Source organism: Euprymna scolopes, chromosome 23 (genome assembly GCF_053919585.1).
Source record: "Euprymna scolopes isolate OS-2025 chromosome 23, ASM5391958v1, whole genome shotgun sequence".
Lineage (NCBI taxonomy): Eukaryota > Metazoa > Mollusca > Cephalopoda > Sepiida > Sepiolidae > Euprymna > Euprymna scolopes.
In genome coordinates, this window is record NC_136504.1 from 52,664,896 (window position 1) to 52,680,958 (window position 16,063).

At 32.7% G+C, this 16,063-nt stretch overlaps 1 protein-coding gene across 7 annotated transcripts in view; it reads right to left on the bottom strand.

The window, feature by feature from the left end:
• Nucleotides 1-16,063, bottom strand: part of LOC145245897 (attractin-like protein 1) — a 320,643-nt gene that overhangs the window by 236,831 nt on the left and 67,749 nt on the right. For all 7 annotated transcript variants that reach the window (XM_080107633.1, XM_080107632.1, XM_080107630.1 and 4 more), the window contains exon 2: nucleotides 132-329. In XM_080107633.1, coding sequence (XP_079963759.1) covers nucleotides 132-329 — 198 coding nt within the window. The remainder of the gene's footprint in view (nucleotides 1-131; nucleotides 330-16,063) is intronic.

Sequence of the window (16,063 nt, forward strand, 5' to 3'; positions counted from 1 at the left end):
ATTAAAGAAAAACAAGTTTATGTTGAATTTAGATGTTTTAAATTCCTTGAATTGACATTCATGATTATACCTGAAAACTTGACTGAAAAAAAGCTATCAAATTAAAGATCAAAAATAAAAAAATGAATTACCTGTATGCAGCAAGTAACTTTGAAAAAGCCGAGTCGCCATCATAAATGTAAAGGTGATCCCAGCCACATTCCGTGGCAAAATGAAACATCTTCATGTGAATTGGACGGTTTTCGCGAGGGTTAATAAGCCAGCTACATTTGCGGTTATCTGAATAGTTTGCTGGCCCATCTGTAACAAGGCCCGTTGGCGTGGTCAATCTGAAGAGAAAGAAACAAGAGGGATTGAACAACTAAATTGAAGAACTTTGTTATAAGTATGCTGAACTGAACCTCTAAAGTCTTAATTCCAATACAAAAATTGGAGTCATTAAACATTTCCAATCAAAATGGAAATACCTGTATAATAAAGTAAATTTGTTTGATTTCAATATTTTATCGATGTTTTTTTTTTTTTAATGTCTATGATTACATCTGTTTTGATATACACCTGTAATCTCCATTTACCTATTTTCTTAACTCTCTCAAATTAATTTCAACCAATCGTATCAATTTCCACATTTAATCCAATAGATATTTCATTTTGAAATGAGGCTTCATATGCGCTAGTGTGAAGCTATATAAAATGACAGTCAAATTTTTTTTATACATTTTTATTAAAACAAATACAATTTTACATGTAATATGGACTTTAAAATGAGTTTTCTGCGAGTCAGCTTTAAGTGTTCAAACACATTATGCCAATAGCAATATCATTTGACTTGGGTGGCAATAAAAATGTTTTGAAATAAGATAGGATAGCAGTGCCTTAAAAAAAAAAAAAAAAAAGTCAGTTTTCAGTTTCAAATAATTATCTTCATTTCATTAAAATTATTGATTCAAACAAATTTATATCTAGAAAAAATTATACTACTAAAATTAATGTCTAGATTTCTTGTTCTAATTGTATGCTATCTCATAAGAAAAAAAGTCTTTAAGTTTGGGGCTTAAGGCCCCCTCACAAGGAGTCTTAAAATCTTTCAAAGAAATTCAGATAATTGATCTGGTATCGTACCCAATACATACAGTTCAAATTTCATCCATAGCTGAAATTTTAATATCACACACACAAAAAAAAAAAAAAAAAAAAAAAAAAAAAGTGGGAATATAAGTATTGGACTTAAGTTTTAAGTAAACGAAAAATATCTTAATTTTCGGGGGGGGGGGGGGGGCTCCAAAGAAAATGAAATCTTCGGAATATCTTTATTGCCGAAAACCCAAGGTTAAAAATCGGAAATATTTCAATTTTAGAAAAAGTATGTGGGGGTGTTAAAATTTGGGGCTTAAGTGCCTCACCTCATAAATTTCAGAATTCTTTAAAGCAATTGAAAATCTTGCTTAAATTTTGTTTAAATATATTTGTTCAAATTTCATGCAAATCAAATATCTGAAGTCTTTCTTTTATTTTATAATCAATAATATGAAGACTCAAACTGAAACATTTCCAGTTCCATGCTGATTACAAATAGGTCATTTGTTTGGCGAGGAGATTGACCTCTGAAAATTGAATATTTATATAGCAAGTGTCCACGTGTCTCAAATGCACAACATTATAAAATACAAATTATGTAATGGATAGCTATAAGTATATTGTTGTATAGTGAATACAATTATGTGTAAGCATTCACTTTGAATTTTTTAAAAACTTGAATCCTAATTTGGGGTTTTGTTCTTATGTGTGGAGTCAGCCACATGATCACCCAGCAAATAAGAAATAATTTGCCAACTGAATAGATATTACAAAGATTAACAGTGACGAATGCTATCTCCTTCCTACTACAGCTATTAAGCCAAATAGGCTGGCCTTCCGACATGGAAATGCCCACTTCTGCGTCTCAGTTCAGTGTAAATTCTTTGGATTACTGTTCTCATCTGGAGTGTCATTTTCACGTTTTGGTCGATGTAACTTCTGACCTTCAGGAGTCTGCTTAAACTTTGGAAGGTTTCTTCTATCAAACTGGGAATCTGCACGAAATTTCGAACAAAACCCTTTACTTCACCAGGGTAGCATGCTCTCTTTCCACCAGCTATGATTGGATAGAGATCGTAAGTAATTTACAATTGTATTTTTTTTTTTGATAAGTTGCAAATTACTACATAATCATGGCTGTTGGAATGAGAGCATTTGTTTGATTAGTTGCGAATTACTACATAATCATGGCTGTTGGAATGAGAGCATTTTTTTGATCAGTTGCAAATTACTACATAATCATGGCTGTTGGAATGAGAGCATTTTTTTGATCAGTTGCGAATTACTACATAATCATGGCTGTTGGAATGAGAGCATTTTTTTGATCAGTTGCGAATTACTACATAATCATGGCTGTTGGAATGAGAGCATTTTTTTGATCAGTTGCGAATTACTTCATAATCATGGCTGTTGGAATGAGAGCATCTTTTTGATCAGTTGCGAATTACTACATAATCATGGCTGTTGGAATGAGAGCATCTTTTTGATCAGTTGCGAATTACTACATAATCATGGCTGTTGGAATGAGAGCATTTTTTTGATCAGTTGCGAATTACTTCATAATCATGGCTGTTGGAATGAGAGCATCTTTTTGATCAGTTGCGAATTACTACATAATCATGGCTGTTGGAATGAGAGCATTTTTTTGATCAGTTGCGAATTACTACATAATCATGGCTGTTGGAATGAGAGCATTTTTTTGATCAGTTGCGAATTACTACATAATCATGGCTGTTGGAATGAGAGCATTTTTTTGATCAGTTGCGAATTACTACATAATCATGGCTGTTGGAATGAGAGCATCTTTTTGATCAGTTGCGAATTACTACATAATCATGGCTGTTGGAATGAGAGCATCTTTTTGATCAGTTGCGAATTACTACATAATCATGGCTGTTGGAATGAGAGCATTTTTTTGATCAGTTGCGAATTACTACATAATCATGGCTGTTGGAATGAGAGCATTTTTTTGATCAGTTGCGAATTACTACATAATCATGGCTGTTGGAATGAGAGCATCTTTTTGATCAGTTGCGAATTACTACATAATCATGGCTGTTGGAATGAGAGCATCTTTTTGATCAGTTGCGAATTACTACATAATCATGGCTGTTGGAATGAGAGCATTTTTTTGATCAGTTGCGAATTACTACATAATCATGGCTGTTGGAATGAGAGCATTTTTTTGATCAGTTGCGAATTACTACATAATCATGGCTGTTGGAATGAGAGCATCTTTTTGATCAGTTGCGAATTACTACATAATCATGGCTGTTGGAATGAGAGCATTTTTTTGATCAGTTGCGAATTACTACATAATCATGGCTGTTGGAATGAGAGCATCTTTTTGATCAGTTGCGAATTACTACATAATCATGGCTGTTGGAATGAGAGCATCTTTTTGATCAGTTGCGAATTACTACATAATCATGGCTGTTGGAATGAGAGCATTTTTTTGATCAGTTGCGAATTACTACATAATCATGGCTGTTGGAATGAGAGCATCTTTTTGATCAGTTGCGAATTACTACATAATCATGGCTGTTGGAATGAGAGCATCTTTTTGATCAGTTGCGAATTACTACATAATCATGGCTGTTGGAATGAGAGCATTTTTTTGATCAGTTGCGAATTACTTCATAATCATGGCTGTTGGAATGAGAGCATCTTTTTGATCAGTTGCGAATTACTACATAATCATGGCTGTTGGAATGAGAGCATTTTTTTGATCAGTTGCGAATTACTACATAATCATGGCTGTTGGAATGAGAGCATTTTTTTGATCAGTTGCGAATTACTACATAATCATGGCTGTTGGAATGAGAGCATCTTTTTGATCAGTTGCGAATTACTACATAATCATGGCTGTTGGAATGAGAGCATCTTTTTGATCAGTTGCGAATTACTACATAATCATGGCTGTTGGAATGAGAGCATTTTTTTGATCAGTTGCGAATTACTACATAATCATGGCTGTTGGAATGAGAGCATCTTTTTGATCAGTTGCGAATTACTACATAATCATGGCTGTTGGAATGAGAGCATCTTTTTGATCAGTTGCGAATTACTACATAATCATGGCTGTTGGAATGAGAGCATTTTTTTGATCAGTTGCGAATTACTACATAATCATGGCTGTTGGAATGAGAGCATTTTTTTGATCAGTTGCGAATTACTACATAATCATGGCTGTTGGAATGAGAGCATCTTTTTGATCAGTTGCGAATTACTACATAATCATGGCTGTTGGAATGAGAGCATCTTTTTGATCAGTTGCGAATTACTACATAATCATGGCTGTTGGAATGAGAGCATTTTTTTGATCAGTTGCGAATTACTACATAATCATGGCTGTTGGAATGAGAGCATTTTTTTGATCAGTTGCGAATTACTACATAATCATGGCTGTTGGAATGAGAGCATCTTTTTGATCAGTTGCGAATTACTACATAATCATGGCTGTTGGAATGAGAGCATCTTTTTGATCAGTTGCGAATTACTACATAATCATGGCTGTTGGAATGAGAGCATTTTTTTGATCAGTTGCGAATTACTACATAATCATGGCTGTTGGAATGAGAGCATTTTTTTGATCAGTTGCGAATTACTACATAATCATGGCTGTTGGAATGAGAGCATCTTTTTGATCAGTTGCGAATTACTACATAATCATGGCTGTTGGAATGAGAGCATCTTTTTGATCAGTTGCGAATTACTACATAATCATGGCTGTTGGAATGAGAGCATTTTTTTGATCAGTTGCGAATTACTACATAATCATGGCTGTTGGAATGAGAGCATTTTTTTGATCAGTTGCGAATTACTACATAATCATGGCTGTTGGAATGAGAGCATCTTTTTGATCAGTTGCGAATTACTACATAATCATGGCTGTTGGAATGAGAGCATCCTACCGTGAAGTAAATAAAGGGTTCATCTGAAATTCCATCTAGATTCAGAGTTCAACAAGATACACCTGAAGGTCAGAGGTTACATCAATGAAAACTACACTCAGGATGAGAACAGTAGTCCAAAGAATCCAAATCATAACCAATCCTCAGTTCAAAAACTCAGAAATGTAACTCGACCATCAGAGTAGAGGAAGATATTGATTTACAGTTACACTATAAGTAGAGGAGTCAAAACTGGCTAAATCAAATATGGATAGGAGGACCATATGATGCAACACAACCTTATCTGTCCTCTACAGTCCAAGCACTGCAACTTAAAAGAATATAAAAAATGCAAAGGACTAAAAAGGTGAATAACTATCGTAGGACCACATGCTTCAAAAACATGCAAAGCAGAATCCCCAGATAAAAAAAAAAAAAATTCTGAAGTCGACAACCATTTCAGGTTTATCACCGATATGAAAACGTTTTGTTTGTTGACTGCTATTTTGTTCAGACCAGTTTAGTTACATATTAGGTGGTCTTATCACTAAAATGAAAGTCCTGTTGACATGCTTCTACATATTCGGATAAGTACGAGAGCAGTGGTAACCAGGAAGTAATATCACTACAAGCTCCAAAATTGGAGACTCCAACGTTTATATTCTTTATTTACATTAGTTAAAAAAGCGTAATAGGTATTTTGCTAATTTCACTAAAAAAAAAATTAATACGTTAGAGCAGTTCATGTTCATATGACAGTTCAAACCATTGAGGGGTTTTTTTTTTGGGGGGGGGGGTAATTAGAAAAAAACTTCAATGCAAATCGAGCTATACTCAAGACAGAAATTTGATTTTTCAATATTTTACTAAATTTATTAAAAGAAAAAGTTAGATTGACCCTTTTTTTTTTTTTTTTTTTACATAGGCATCACCACTTATCAAGGCCCAGGGACCACTAGAGGATAAGGGTTAAACAGTGTAGAGTAGTTAATTGGACAATATAGTAATTGTCAGTAATGGAAATTTAGTAAATTTGTTAACTTTAGAGGAATGACTTATCAAGAACTTGGACTTTAAGACAACCATATTGTAGTCAGCTGGAAAGCAGGAAAATGGAAGACAGTTCCACAGGTGTGCAGTTTTAAGAAATATTCCATGAACAAAGCTTCTATGTTTAGGTTTAGGCACAGATAAAGAGTGGGGGGGGATTATTGATAGTGTTTACAGCTAGACGAGTGTTTCTTGTGAACATTAGGCCAGGGGGGGGACTATAGATTGGAACTCAGTCGAGCACTTGCCATGACAATAACGATAAAGCAAAGACAAACTCGCTACATCTCTTCTGTGAGAGGTTGCGGGGAAGAAAAAAAGAGGACATCTATGAGGCTACGAAGTCTATTTTGAACTATCAAGGCAGGATAAGTCCTTTCTAGCAGCTCCTGCCCAGATGTGGCAACAGCACTCCATCCTTGGCTCTTATATAGATAGAGAATTGCATCAGCAGCGAGACATCTACTGGATCAATAGAAGGATAAGGATCCCACCATTTTTCCAGCGGCTTTGACAACAGATTTGATGTGCGTGTTCCATTTCGGATCAGGATTAAAGGTCAAGCCCAGAAGCTTGTCAAAACATGAGGCCTCCAAGACGAGCCATTGATTTCAATTGATGCCAGATGGGGATCAGAGCATTGATGATGTAAAGATAGAAGCTTGGTTTTAGATGCATTAAAAGTAACCAGCCACTCCTTTCCCCATTGTACCACGTGCTCAAGATCAGAGAAGAGCGAATCGAGAGAACATAGATAATTTGCATATAAACCAAACTAAGTTTCCTAGTAAGCGATATTCATTTGCATTAGAATATAGAATGAATTACACACGTTAAGTTTCATGCAGAAAAAAAAAAAAAAAAAAAAAAAAAAAAAAAAAAAAATCGCCCAAGCATGATTATGATTAATCTGATGTTGCTAACGTAAAACATTTTAAAAAGGAATTGTTCCAGAAATTAAGATATCAACTCCAACAGAATAAGTTTAAATAAATGACATTTGTTTTTAAATATTTAGTTTAAAACAAGACCGTGTAGTTAAAAAAAAAAAGTTAAAACTACAATTTTAAAGAATATTTACTTTACAATCATAATTTTATAAAAAAAAAAAAAAAAAAAAAAAAGGTCATCTAAAACCATTAACTCTGACATTTATTTAAAAATATTAATAGTAAATTACATTAATGTCCAACAATGGAACTTTTACTATTTTCCATGATTTATCCAAATTTTTAGTATTTACTAAAAAGAACAATGGAACATCGTGTAAGTTTAGATTCTGTTTGATAAGAGCATTTCAGGATTGTCCCTATTTAGTGAAGGCAAAAGGTAGGATTTTTTTCCTCTGTTCGATGACAAGACCAATACTATACTGACAAATCAGTACGAAGCATCTTGGTCCTTTTATTCTTTCCCTTTGTTCATTACATTCACTTCACGTGTACACTATGGACGAGCCTACTACTACTACTACTACTTAAGGAATTAAGAATTGGGGAATGGAGTTTTGTTTGCAAAAATATTTTTTTATACAGTAGAACCTCCAGGATACAGTATTAATCAGTTGTGAGGTTTGAATCGTACGATGAAATCGTCATATGGCAGGACCCAAGCAAAATTTTATACAGTACATATTAAAAATTAGTAACAAAATACAGTACAGTACACATGTATATAATCAAATAATACCGTCAGGCAGGGCAAATACCGTAACCAGGGGGCGAAAAAAAAAAAAAAAAATCCTCAGGCCGCTGTATCCCAGAGTTCTACTGTCCAAACATTTTGGCTACATATATGCAGTCATTTTAGTGACAGATTTCTCTTTAAGCTTCCCCAGGCTGTATCATTAGGGAAGTGACAGTGGCTAAGTGGTCAACAATGTGGACTGACAATGTAGGTGTGTCAAGTTTGAATCTAGTTTGTTCCACAGAAATACTTTCATTTAAGGATATTGCTAACCTTCAAGTTAGCACATCTGAAGTCTTTCCAGAAAGAATTCTAACAATAATCATCCGAAAGGAATGATACATAATATGAAGTGAATACATATATCTTTATTAATGACAATAAATTTTAAAGATAAAGTGGAGAATGAGAAATTCTTTAAAACAATGTATTTACTTATTTGAGACTTATGGGTGTTAAAAAAAAATTAATGCAAGTTCAACCTTTCAAGTTAACGTAAATATTGATTTTATGCAAAGTAGCCATTTTTTCAGACAATTGTCTGAGGCCTTACTTGCTGATTAAAAGATAGCTATTGTGTGAATTAGTTTGTTAAGTTAAACTTTTATTTTTATTAAAAACTTGTCACATGAGTAGGCAAGCCAAAATTTTGGCACTAATTTCCCAATTGTACTTCCTTTAGAATAATTTGTCGCCAATAATTACGAGGTTTGGTTGCTTTACAACCTATCAACCTCTTTGATAAGTTTTTTATACTTTAAGTGCTTTATATCTTCAAATATTTATTTGAAGGGTTTGTTTTTTGTAGAGGAAGAATGTTTTTTCTGCTTTGCAGAACATTTGCAAAAGGGAAGGGGGGGCTGTTTGGTCCATTTTAGATCAGGAAGCACCAGACCTAGTAATAACCGTTATATAATTTCTCTTGAAAATTTTAAGTCTTAGATCATTCCGTTTGTAAAATAGAGTTTCAAATAAAAAATTTCTAAGTTAAAAATAAAATCAAGTTAATATAAAAGTAAAAATCTTGCCTTTATTCTGAACAATGGAAAAATCATGTGTATTGAGTAGGAGGGGCAGTATCTCGGTTTGCAACAGCTGATTGTGCTGCCACCCCCTTCACCAAACAACCTAAAATGTTATTTCTTTTGCATTGTCTATAAATAGTTCTCTTCTCCAGGTCACAGATCGCTCTCCTACTTCTGGATGCAAACTGGGAACTAGAAAGTAGATTATTAATTGATACCAGTTGGTAGTTGGCAAACGGGGGAGGGGAGGAGCTAAAAGGATAAGCAGTAGAAAACTGCTCTTTGTAAACGCAGCAGTGCTCATATTTTAATTTTAATGACATTTTCAACATTTAACTTTTTTCATATGGCCACCTGAACTTATGGTTAGCTATAGGTTAATGGAGGGTATGCACATTTTTTAACATATCAAATATTACTTTCATTTCAGTGTTTGTATAGATAATCTTTTAACTACCAACCCTTAAAAGAACACATTCATCGCTTCTTAGTATGTTATGACAAGGAAGCTCTTTTGTAACTAAAATAGTACAAAAATTTAAATGTTTATAAACGTAATACTGTACACTAAAACTAACCTTTATAACCAAGTAAAAACAATAAAACAAATATTAAAAGGTTTAGATGGAAACAAGTTTGTTTTTTGGGGGGGAGATTCTACAATTTTTACAGGTAAGATTTGTGCACAAACCTTGCTAGTTTAAATGAGTCTTATATACTGCTTACATGTGATATCAATTGTAAAAGTTAGCTCATTTGCATATTGGAGGGGGGGGGAGAATAGCTAATTATTTATTGGTCCACCAACTTAGATTTGGTCCTTAGAATTCACCCATGTTCGTTCTCAAAATTCTCAACTACTCATTACATTTTTCTGAAATGTAACATTCTTGGATTTGATAAAAATCCTGTTTGTGTCCCTAGAAGGTCAAAAGGGGCCAAAATGGGCAAAAAATAGCACTTTCCGTTACATAGAATCTTCTAACCATAAGATTTTGCTGAAAATTACCCAAAAGCAAGACCACATGGATAGACATCCGGAAACTTAATATTTGACCCTGAAAAATTCTGGGGTTTGAGTCCCAGGGTGTTTTAGGGGTGAAAAAAAACCTTTTTGGGGCTAAATTTTTTCTAAAATTCACTTTTGAATAGGGGTTTTAAATGGTACTGAATTTAAAAATTAAGGCATCGTTTGTCATGAAAAAGTGTCATTTGGCCGTTTTAGCCCAATGTTTTACATCAGGCCAGGAGTTTTAATGGGCAAAATAGGTAACAGTTCTATGACTGATTATGGCTAACAGTACAAGGGAAGTAACTCTTGTAGACTCGATTTCACAAATATTGATTATATATATTCGTAGATTGAACTTTAATACATGCGAGTGGTTGTATGCTCATGTACTGCAACCCTAGCCCACTAGGAAATTTCTTAAATTTTCTCACCGATGAGCTCAACAACTTGCCTGTTGGTATAAGGCTACTTTTGTTGGGTGATTTCAATTTGGATCAGCTTCTTGCAAACAATGTGGCACTAATAGAATCCCTCAATGGAGCTCAATTTCTTCAGTGTTCAAATTACACCACTCAAATTGAAGGTGGTATATTGGACTTAATTCTTGATACAGAACTTCCTTCTTCCTCAGCACTGTTGCTTCCCAGCCTGTTTAGTAATTACTTTTGTACTTTAATGTGCGATTACTTTATCCGTTTTAATTCATTTACTTCATATCAATAAAAAAAATAAAAACATGTGAACACCCCCCCCCAAAAAAAAAAAAAATTAACATCTAGAAAAAAAAAAACCTTATACAGAATCTTGTGGTTACAGGGCTTTTACTAAAGTTGCTTCATTACCTTTTATTCAAAAACATGACAAAGGCATCAGTCGGGGGACCATATAGTTTTTGGTTTGTTCTTTTATTCAATTGACTAAAATATTTAGCATTTTTGTTCAACTGTTCCTTTCTTTAGAGGGATGAACTTGACTTTCCACAAGCTGCAATCTATTTTTAAATTGTAAGTGATATCGAAATTACCAAAATTTTCAATGTTTATCATATCTCTATATTATATATAAACTTAAAGATTATTCCCTTCTGGAAAAATTTTGCTAACGCCGACACTACATGAATTCTATATGGTCAGACTTATAAATACTAATATTTAAACTTATAGACTTATACTTACTAATATTTGTTGTAGGTATTCACTTTCATCTTCTATCATACAATCTTATACTACTTATTTTCTCTTCCTCTCCAACATAACTGGGAACTTCTCTACATTAGGCACAACGTTTAACAGGAACGCGGTTAATGTTTAGTCCACCCCCTCCCCCATACATTTCACATTAATCCTTTCGCCAATATTGCTTGAAATAAGAAACTCCTTTAACATGCACTTTTCGAATTTAGGAATTCGAGAATGTAAATTTCAAAGGTTTAGAAAACATTTGCAAGAACACAAAATGTCATCGTACAGCAACAGAAATTTGCTAAGTGTGGACCTAATAGGACAGACTTTTTCCGGAAAACCTAAAATTTATGAATGCTTTGTTCACATTTTCAATTATACATAATTCACCATTTCTATACTAGAACCAGTAGCAATCCTGAAATATAGTTCATTTTTTTTTTTTTTTTCGAACAATGCAAAATATACATCCTCAGTGTACCTTCCAATTTTGCTTAGCTAAACAAATAGCTATTGTATTTGTATCATACATTCCGAATCATCTGTTTGTTGTTCCATATAAAACCCACATCTTTCCTTATTCATCTGATTTACTCATGGGAAAAACAGATGCTTTCCCCATTCCACTATGCGTCATTCATACCTACGGAAGCATCAACTGGCAAAAAACAGTCTTCTCTTCAGATTTCATTTAATACTTTAACAATTATCAGTTTTTGCCTTCCATAGATACAAACATTATGCTGCTACTATCAGACATTGATATTTATAATATTACTATTATTTATTCTTATCATTTATGCTACTACTAATACAGCAGTTCTTAGTCCCCACTATATCTAATAGTTACAATTTGTGTCCTAGCCCTACAGAAGAAAACTACCTTCCCTTTTTAGATTTCATTACCATTTTGTTATTACTGATACTAACAATGGTGTTATTATTACTAATAATAACTAAGTAATATTTACTTTAGACTTACTTTGGTGGAAATTGGCCAATGCTTTTAAAACTTTAATAGTTTCAACTAACATCAAAATATACTATGTAGCTGAATTTTTGAAAATGGCCGATTTACTTAAGACAACGATTTAATGCTTTCTATTTTAATTTACTACTTTTTATGACAACCTTTAAAAAGAAATCAACACATTAACGGACAAATGAAACGAAATAAGAGGAAATAAAATACTTAAAAAAAAATAAGTGCTGCACAAAAAAAAAAAATATTTTATTGGTTTCCTTTTTTCTAATTTCAACATTAAGTTAGTTTCAATTACCTATGCCAGTTGCAGGTTAGCCAATGGTTTTAGAATTGCATAATGTGCTTTTTGACATTTCTTAGCAGGCATGCATTTCTAAATCACTTCATAAAAATACCTCGGTCTAGGAGTTCTCCATGGAAACCCCACAAACAATGATTATATAATTAACGTGCTTTTTAATATTTTTTGGCAGGGCTTCACTCTAGAAAAATAAAACAAAAACATCAGTCTAAAAGACTTTCCTTCATTGAACACCAGAACTAAACGTTTTAGGACAGATTAACATGCTTTTCAATATTTCTTCATATTAGGAGGCGGAGAGGCTTCATTTCTTAACTTACAGACTACTTCATGAAAACAAAGTATTCAAGTCTAGAAGGATTTCTCCATCATTGAATGGCACCAGAACCAATATTTTAGGATTGGTTATATTTCTTCATTTTTCTATTCATTACTTTCCTGTAACTTGCTTACCTTTTTAACATTTAGATATTTTCTTTTACACGGGCTACCAACCCAGTTGGGCAAGTTTCTATTCCAATTACTACAATCGGTAATTAAAACCAACCGAAATTACCTCCATCTATAAGGATTTCTCCTTAAGAAAAAAACAAAAAACAAAAAAAAAAACAATGAATCAGGATTGAAAACAAGTCTTCGTAAGCAGTCTATTCACTATTTTTTTTGCTTTATGGGGGAGGTCATACACATATGCAAGCTTTTTTTTTTTAACAGACTTTAATATTTGTTTCACAACTGCTTAAATATTTCTTTATAAACAACTTTTATTCCTTACTTGCCATTATGGGGGCGGGGGAGAGAGGTTTTTATACAGTAATTTAGATTCCTTTTATTGGTTGGAACCCAAATTATTAACCTACAACCACTTCATAAAATAACAAGCTCAGTCTATAATAATGCGCTAAAAAATTAAAGTTTAATTTGTTTTTGGAGGGGTGGGATTCTTTCAATGAAATGTTTTGTCTTGGTGCCATCTTTCCACTGGGCAACACCAGTACATGGGTCCTGCTAGTATATGAATAAATGAGATTTTGTTTACAAACTTATGAAATGTTTATTTTCACTGAATATTTCAAGCATTTCAAATAGCAAAATTTGCAAACAAAGAGCTAGCAAATTCAGTTAGTATAAAATTGTATGACTACTTCCAGTGTATTTTTTTACCTCTACATGACTTGCATTGTTACTAGTGCAGCTTTTGAACAACACAGAAAAATGTAAACGGCCAGAAAAAGCAGAATCAAAACCGTGTATTAAAAATATATATATATATATATATATATATATATATAAAACCCACTTTATTTGCATAAATTTTTTGACCAAGTAAATCTTAGAAATATTTTTCCCCAGAAAAGTGAAGTTAAAATTTAATAAATTGTTTTTCTTTAATGAATAAATTAAAGATCGTAGAGAACATAATGAAATTTTTAACAAATTGTTTTTGCTGGTACAGCTTTTGAACCAGACAAATATATATATATATATATATATATATATATATATAAACCTAGTTTAGTTTTTGTCCAGTTTAAAAACTTAAAGCTTTAAGAGTTTTAGTACAGGTAAAGTTGTCAGTCTGCTTTTTCCGGCCGTTTACATAAGCAGAGAAAAAGTTTTGTCTGGTTCAAACAGCATTTTACTTATTTTACTATTAATGAGAAAGTATTCTAACAAACTTTATAAAAAAAATGTTATTTTAAAAATGACCAAAATCAAATCAACTGTATTTCAGTTTCTTCCTAAATAAATCCATTAGTTTTTAATAGTTGAAAAAAATAAATTTTGTGACTACAATTTGAAAGGAATTTGAAAGCATTTAAACTGACAAATAGAAAATTTAAACTGGCTTTAAAATTCTTAAGTTTTGGAAGTTATTTACACCCAATAAATTTTATAGAGATTAAAACATTACCTTAAAATTAGTTACAGTTCATAAAAAATTAACTCAATTGATAATTGAATAACCAAACCATACTACAATTTTCCTAACCAGATGTTTTGCTGCAAAGTGAGTCATAAGATTTGACTTTTGCAGATATCTGCATGGGCACTCCCCAAATGCTTTTATAGTTAAATAAGCGCACTGACAAAATTTTAACAGTGTCTGACAGATAAAAACAGAAACTAGACTTGTTAAAGTTTCCTTTCTGTAAGAGAAAGAATTAATGGAATCAAATGTTTAAAATAAACTATAGAATACAATACTATTTTAGCTAAAGAGAATAAGCTCTTCCAACATTTTTTTTTGACAGCTGCTCCACCAACGTGTATAAAGGCATGTCACAATCCCCACTGCCTGGATGTATTTGTTTTTATGTGGAAAAGTATGCAGGATGAAGATGTTCAACAGGTAGAGTGGGCGGCTTACAAACTAACAAGTTAGGGTTGCATCAATCATAGCAAATGAAGTTGAGCAACAAACCATGTAGTCAGAAGTGGGACAGTAAAGTGACCAAGCTAGAAGCCAAGTTTTGAATGTTAAAGTAACAAGCTTCCTCCCTTTGTTGAAAAAAACTACATCCTTTTCGTAGAAGAATCCCCTACCACGGCCTTTTAAATTAAATGTATTGACAATTTTTTATCCCAATCAGTTGCCCCTTCCCTTTTAAGATCTGAATATTTCCTTTGCATTAAAAAAAAAAAAAAGAAAAAAGCCTACTGTTCTTTTAGGATAAACTTTGTATTTTAATAAATGTGAAAATCTTTCATTTTAATTGAACAAACACCCAGACAACGCCGAGCACCCAGGCTAGTTCAAAATATAACTAACTGTTTATTACTTAAAAGAAACCGTTCTATCTATACTGCTTTTTCTGCTTACTTAAAACAGTCATTCTCTGAAAACTATACATTTTTTTTTTTACATGACAACGTACATGTGACTACAGGAATTTAGTTCCCTTTAAGTGATAGAGGGTTCGAGAGTTCTTTTGCCACCTTAACTCCAGTCTTGCCAACAAAAATACCATGCCCTGAAAAAATATCCTGAACCATACCCTGCCCGCCAGCTTAGTCTGCTGGAATCAAACGACACTGCAACCTCCAGTTTTTGTTAGTTCATAGTATTTGTACATGGGATTCCTGACAGCGATTAGCAAAGTTACATTCATGGCAAATTTTGTGACAACCCCACCCCCACTCACAAAATGGGGTGTCAATTCCGAAAGCCGTTCTTAGGGGTGTATTCTGAAAGCCGTTCTTAACACGAAGTTGAGGGTTAGTAAAAATAAAATAAAAATAAAAGCTGTACTTTAAATTTTTTATGCAGGCTACCACCGGGCAATGCTAGTTAACAGTTATTGCTAGAATTGAATAAAGTTCAGTTTCAGTTTTTTTTTTTTTCAGTATATTTTTAAGTTTTAAGATTTTTTTTTAAGAAAAAGCTAACAGATTTTGATTGCTTGTATCAATCACTTTTCCAATGAACTTTACAAATATCGAACCTCTGCTCATCTGATAACATAGCCACCACTATATAAATCATTTTGACAAAAGGTGCACTATATTACTATATTAAGTATTACTATTTTAATTTCATAACTTTTAAGTTTTCTGTTAAAACTCATTTTCAAGGAAAGACGCTAACTAAGTATATCTAGTAATACGGTAATTTTTGCTTGGAAAAAAAAATTCCAAAGTGTGAAACCATTTGAAAAAGATTGGTTTTAAAAACAGGTTTATCAAGATTGCTAACTTCAAAGCTGAAGCGTGTACTTGTAAGAACAGAGACAGTAAAAAGTAAATATTTAACTGATCAACAAAGATTGACATTAACACTCCCATTTAAATATCTCAAAATCAATTACAAATGAATTCTTCATAGCATCTCATTTACCCTCATTATGCAGAA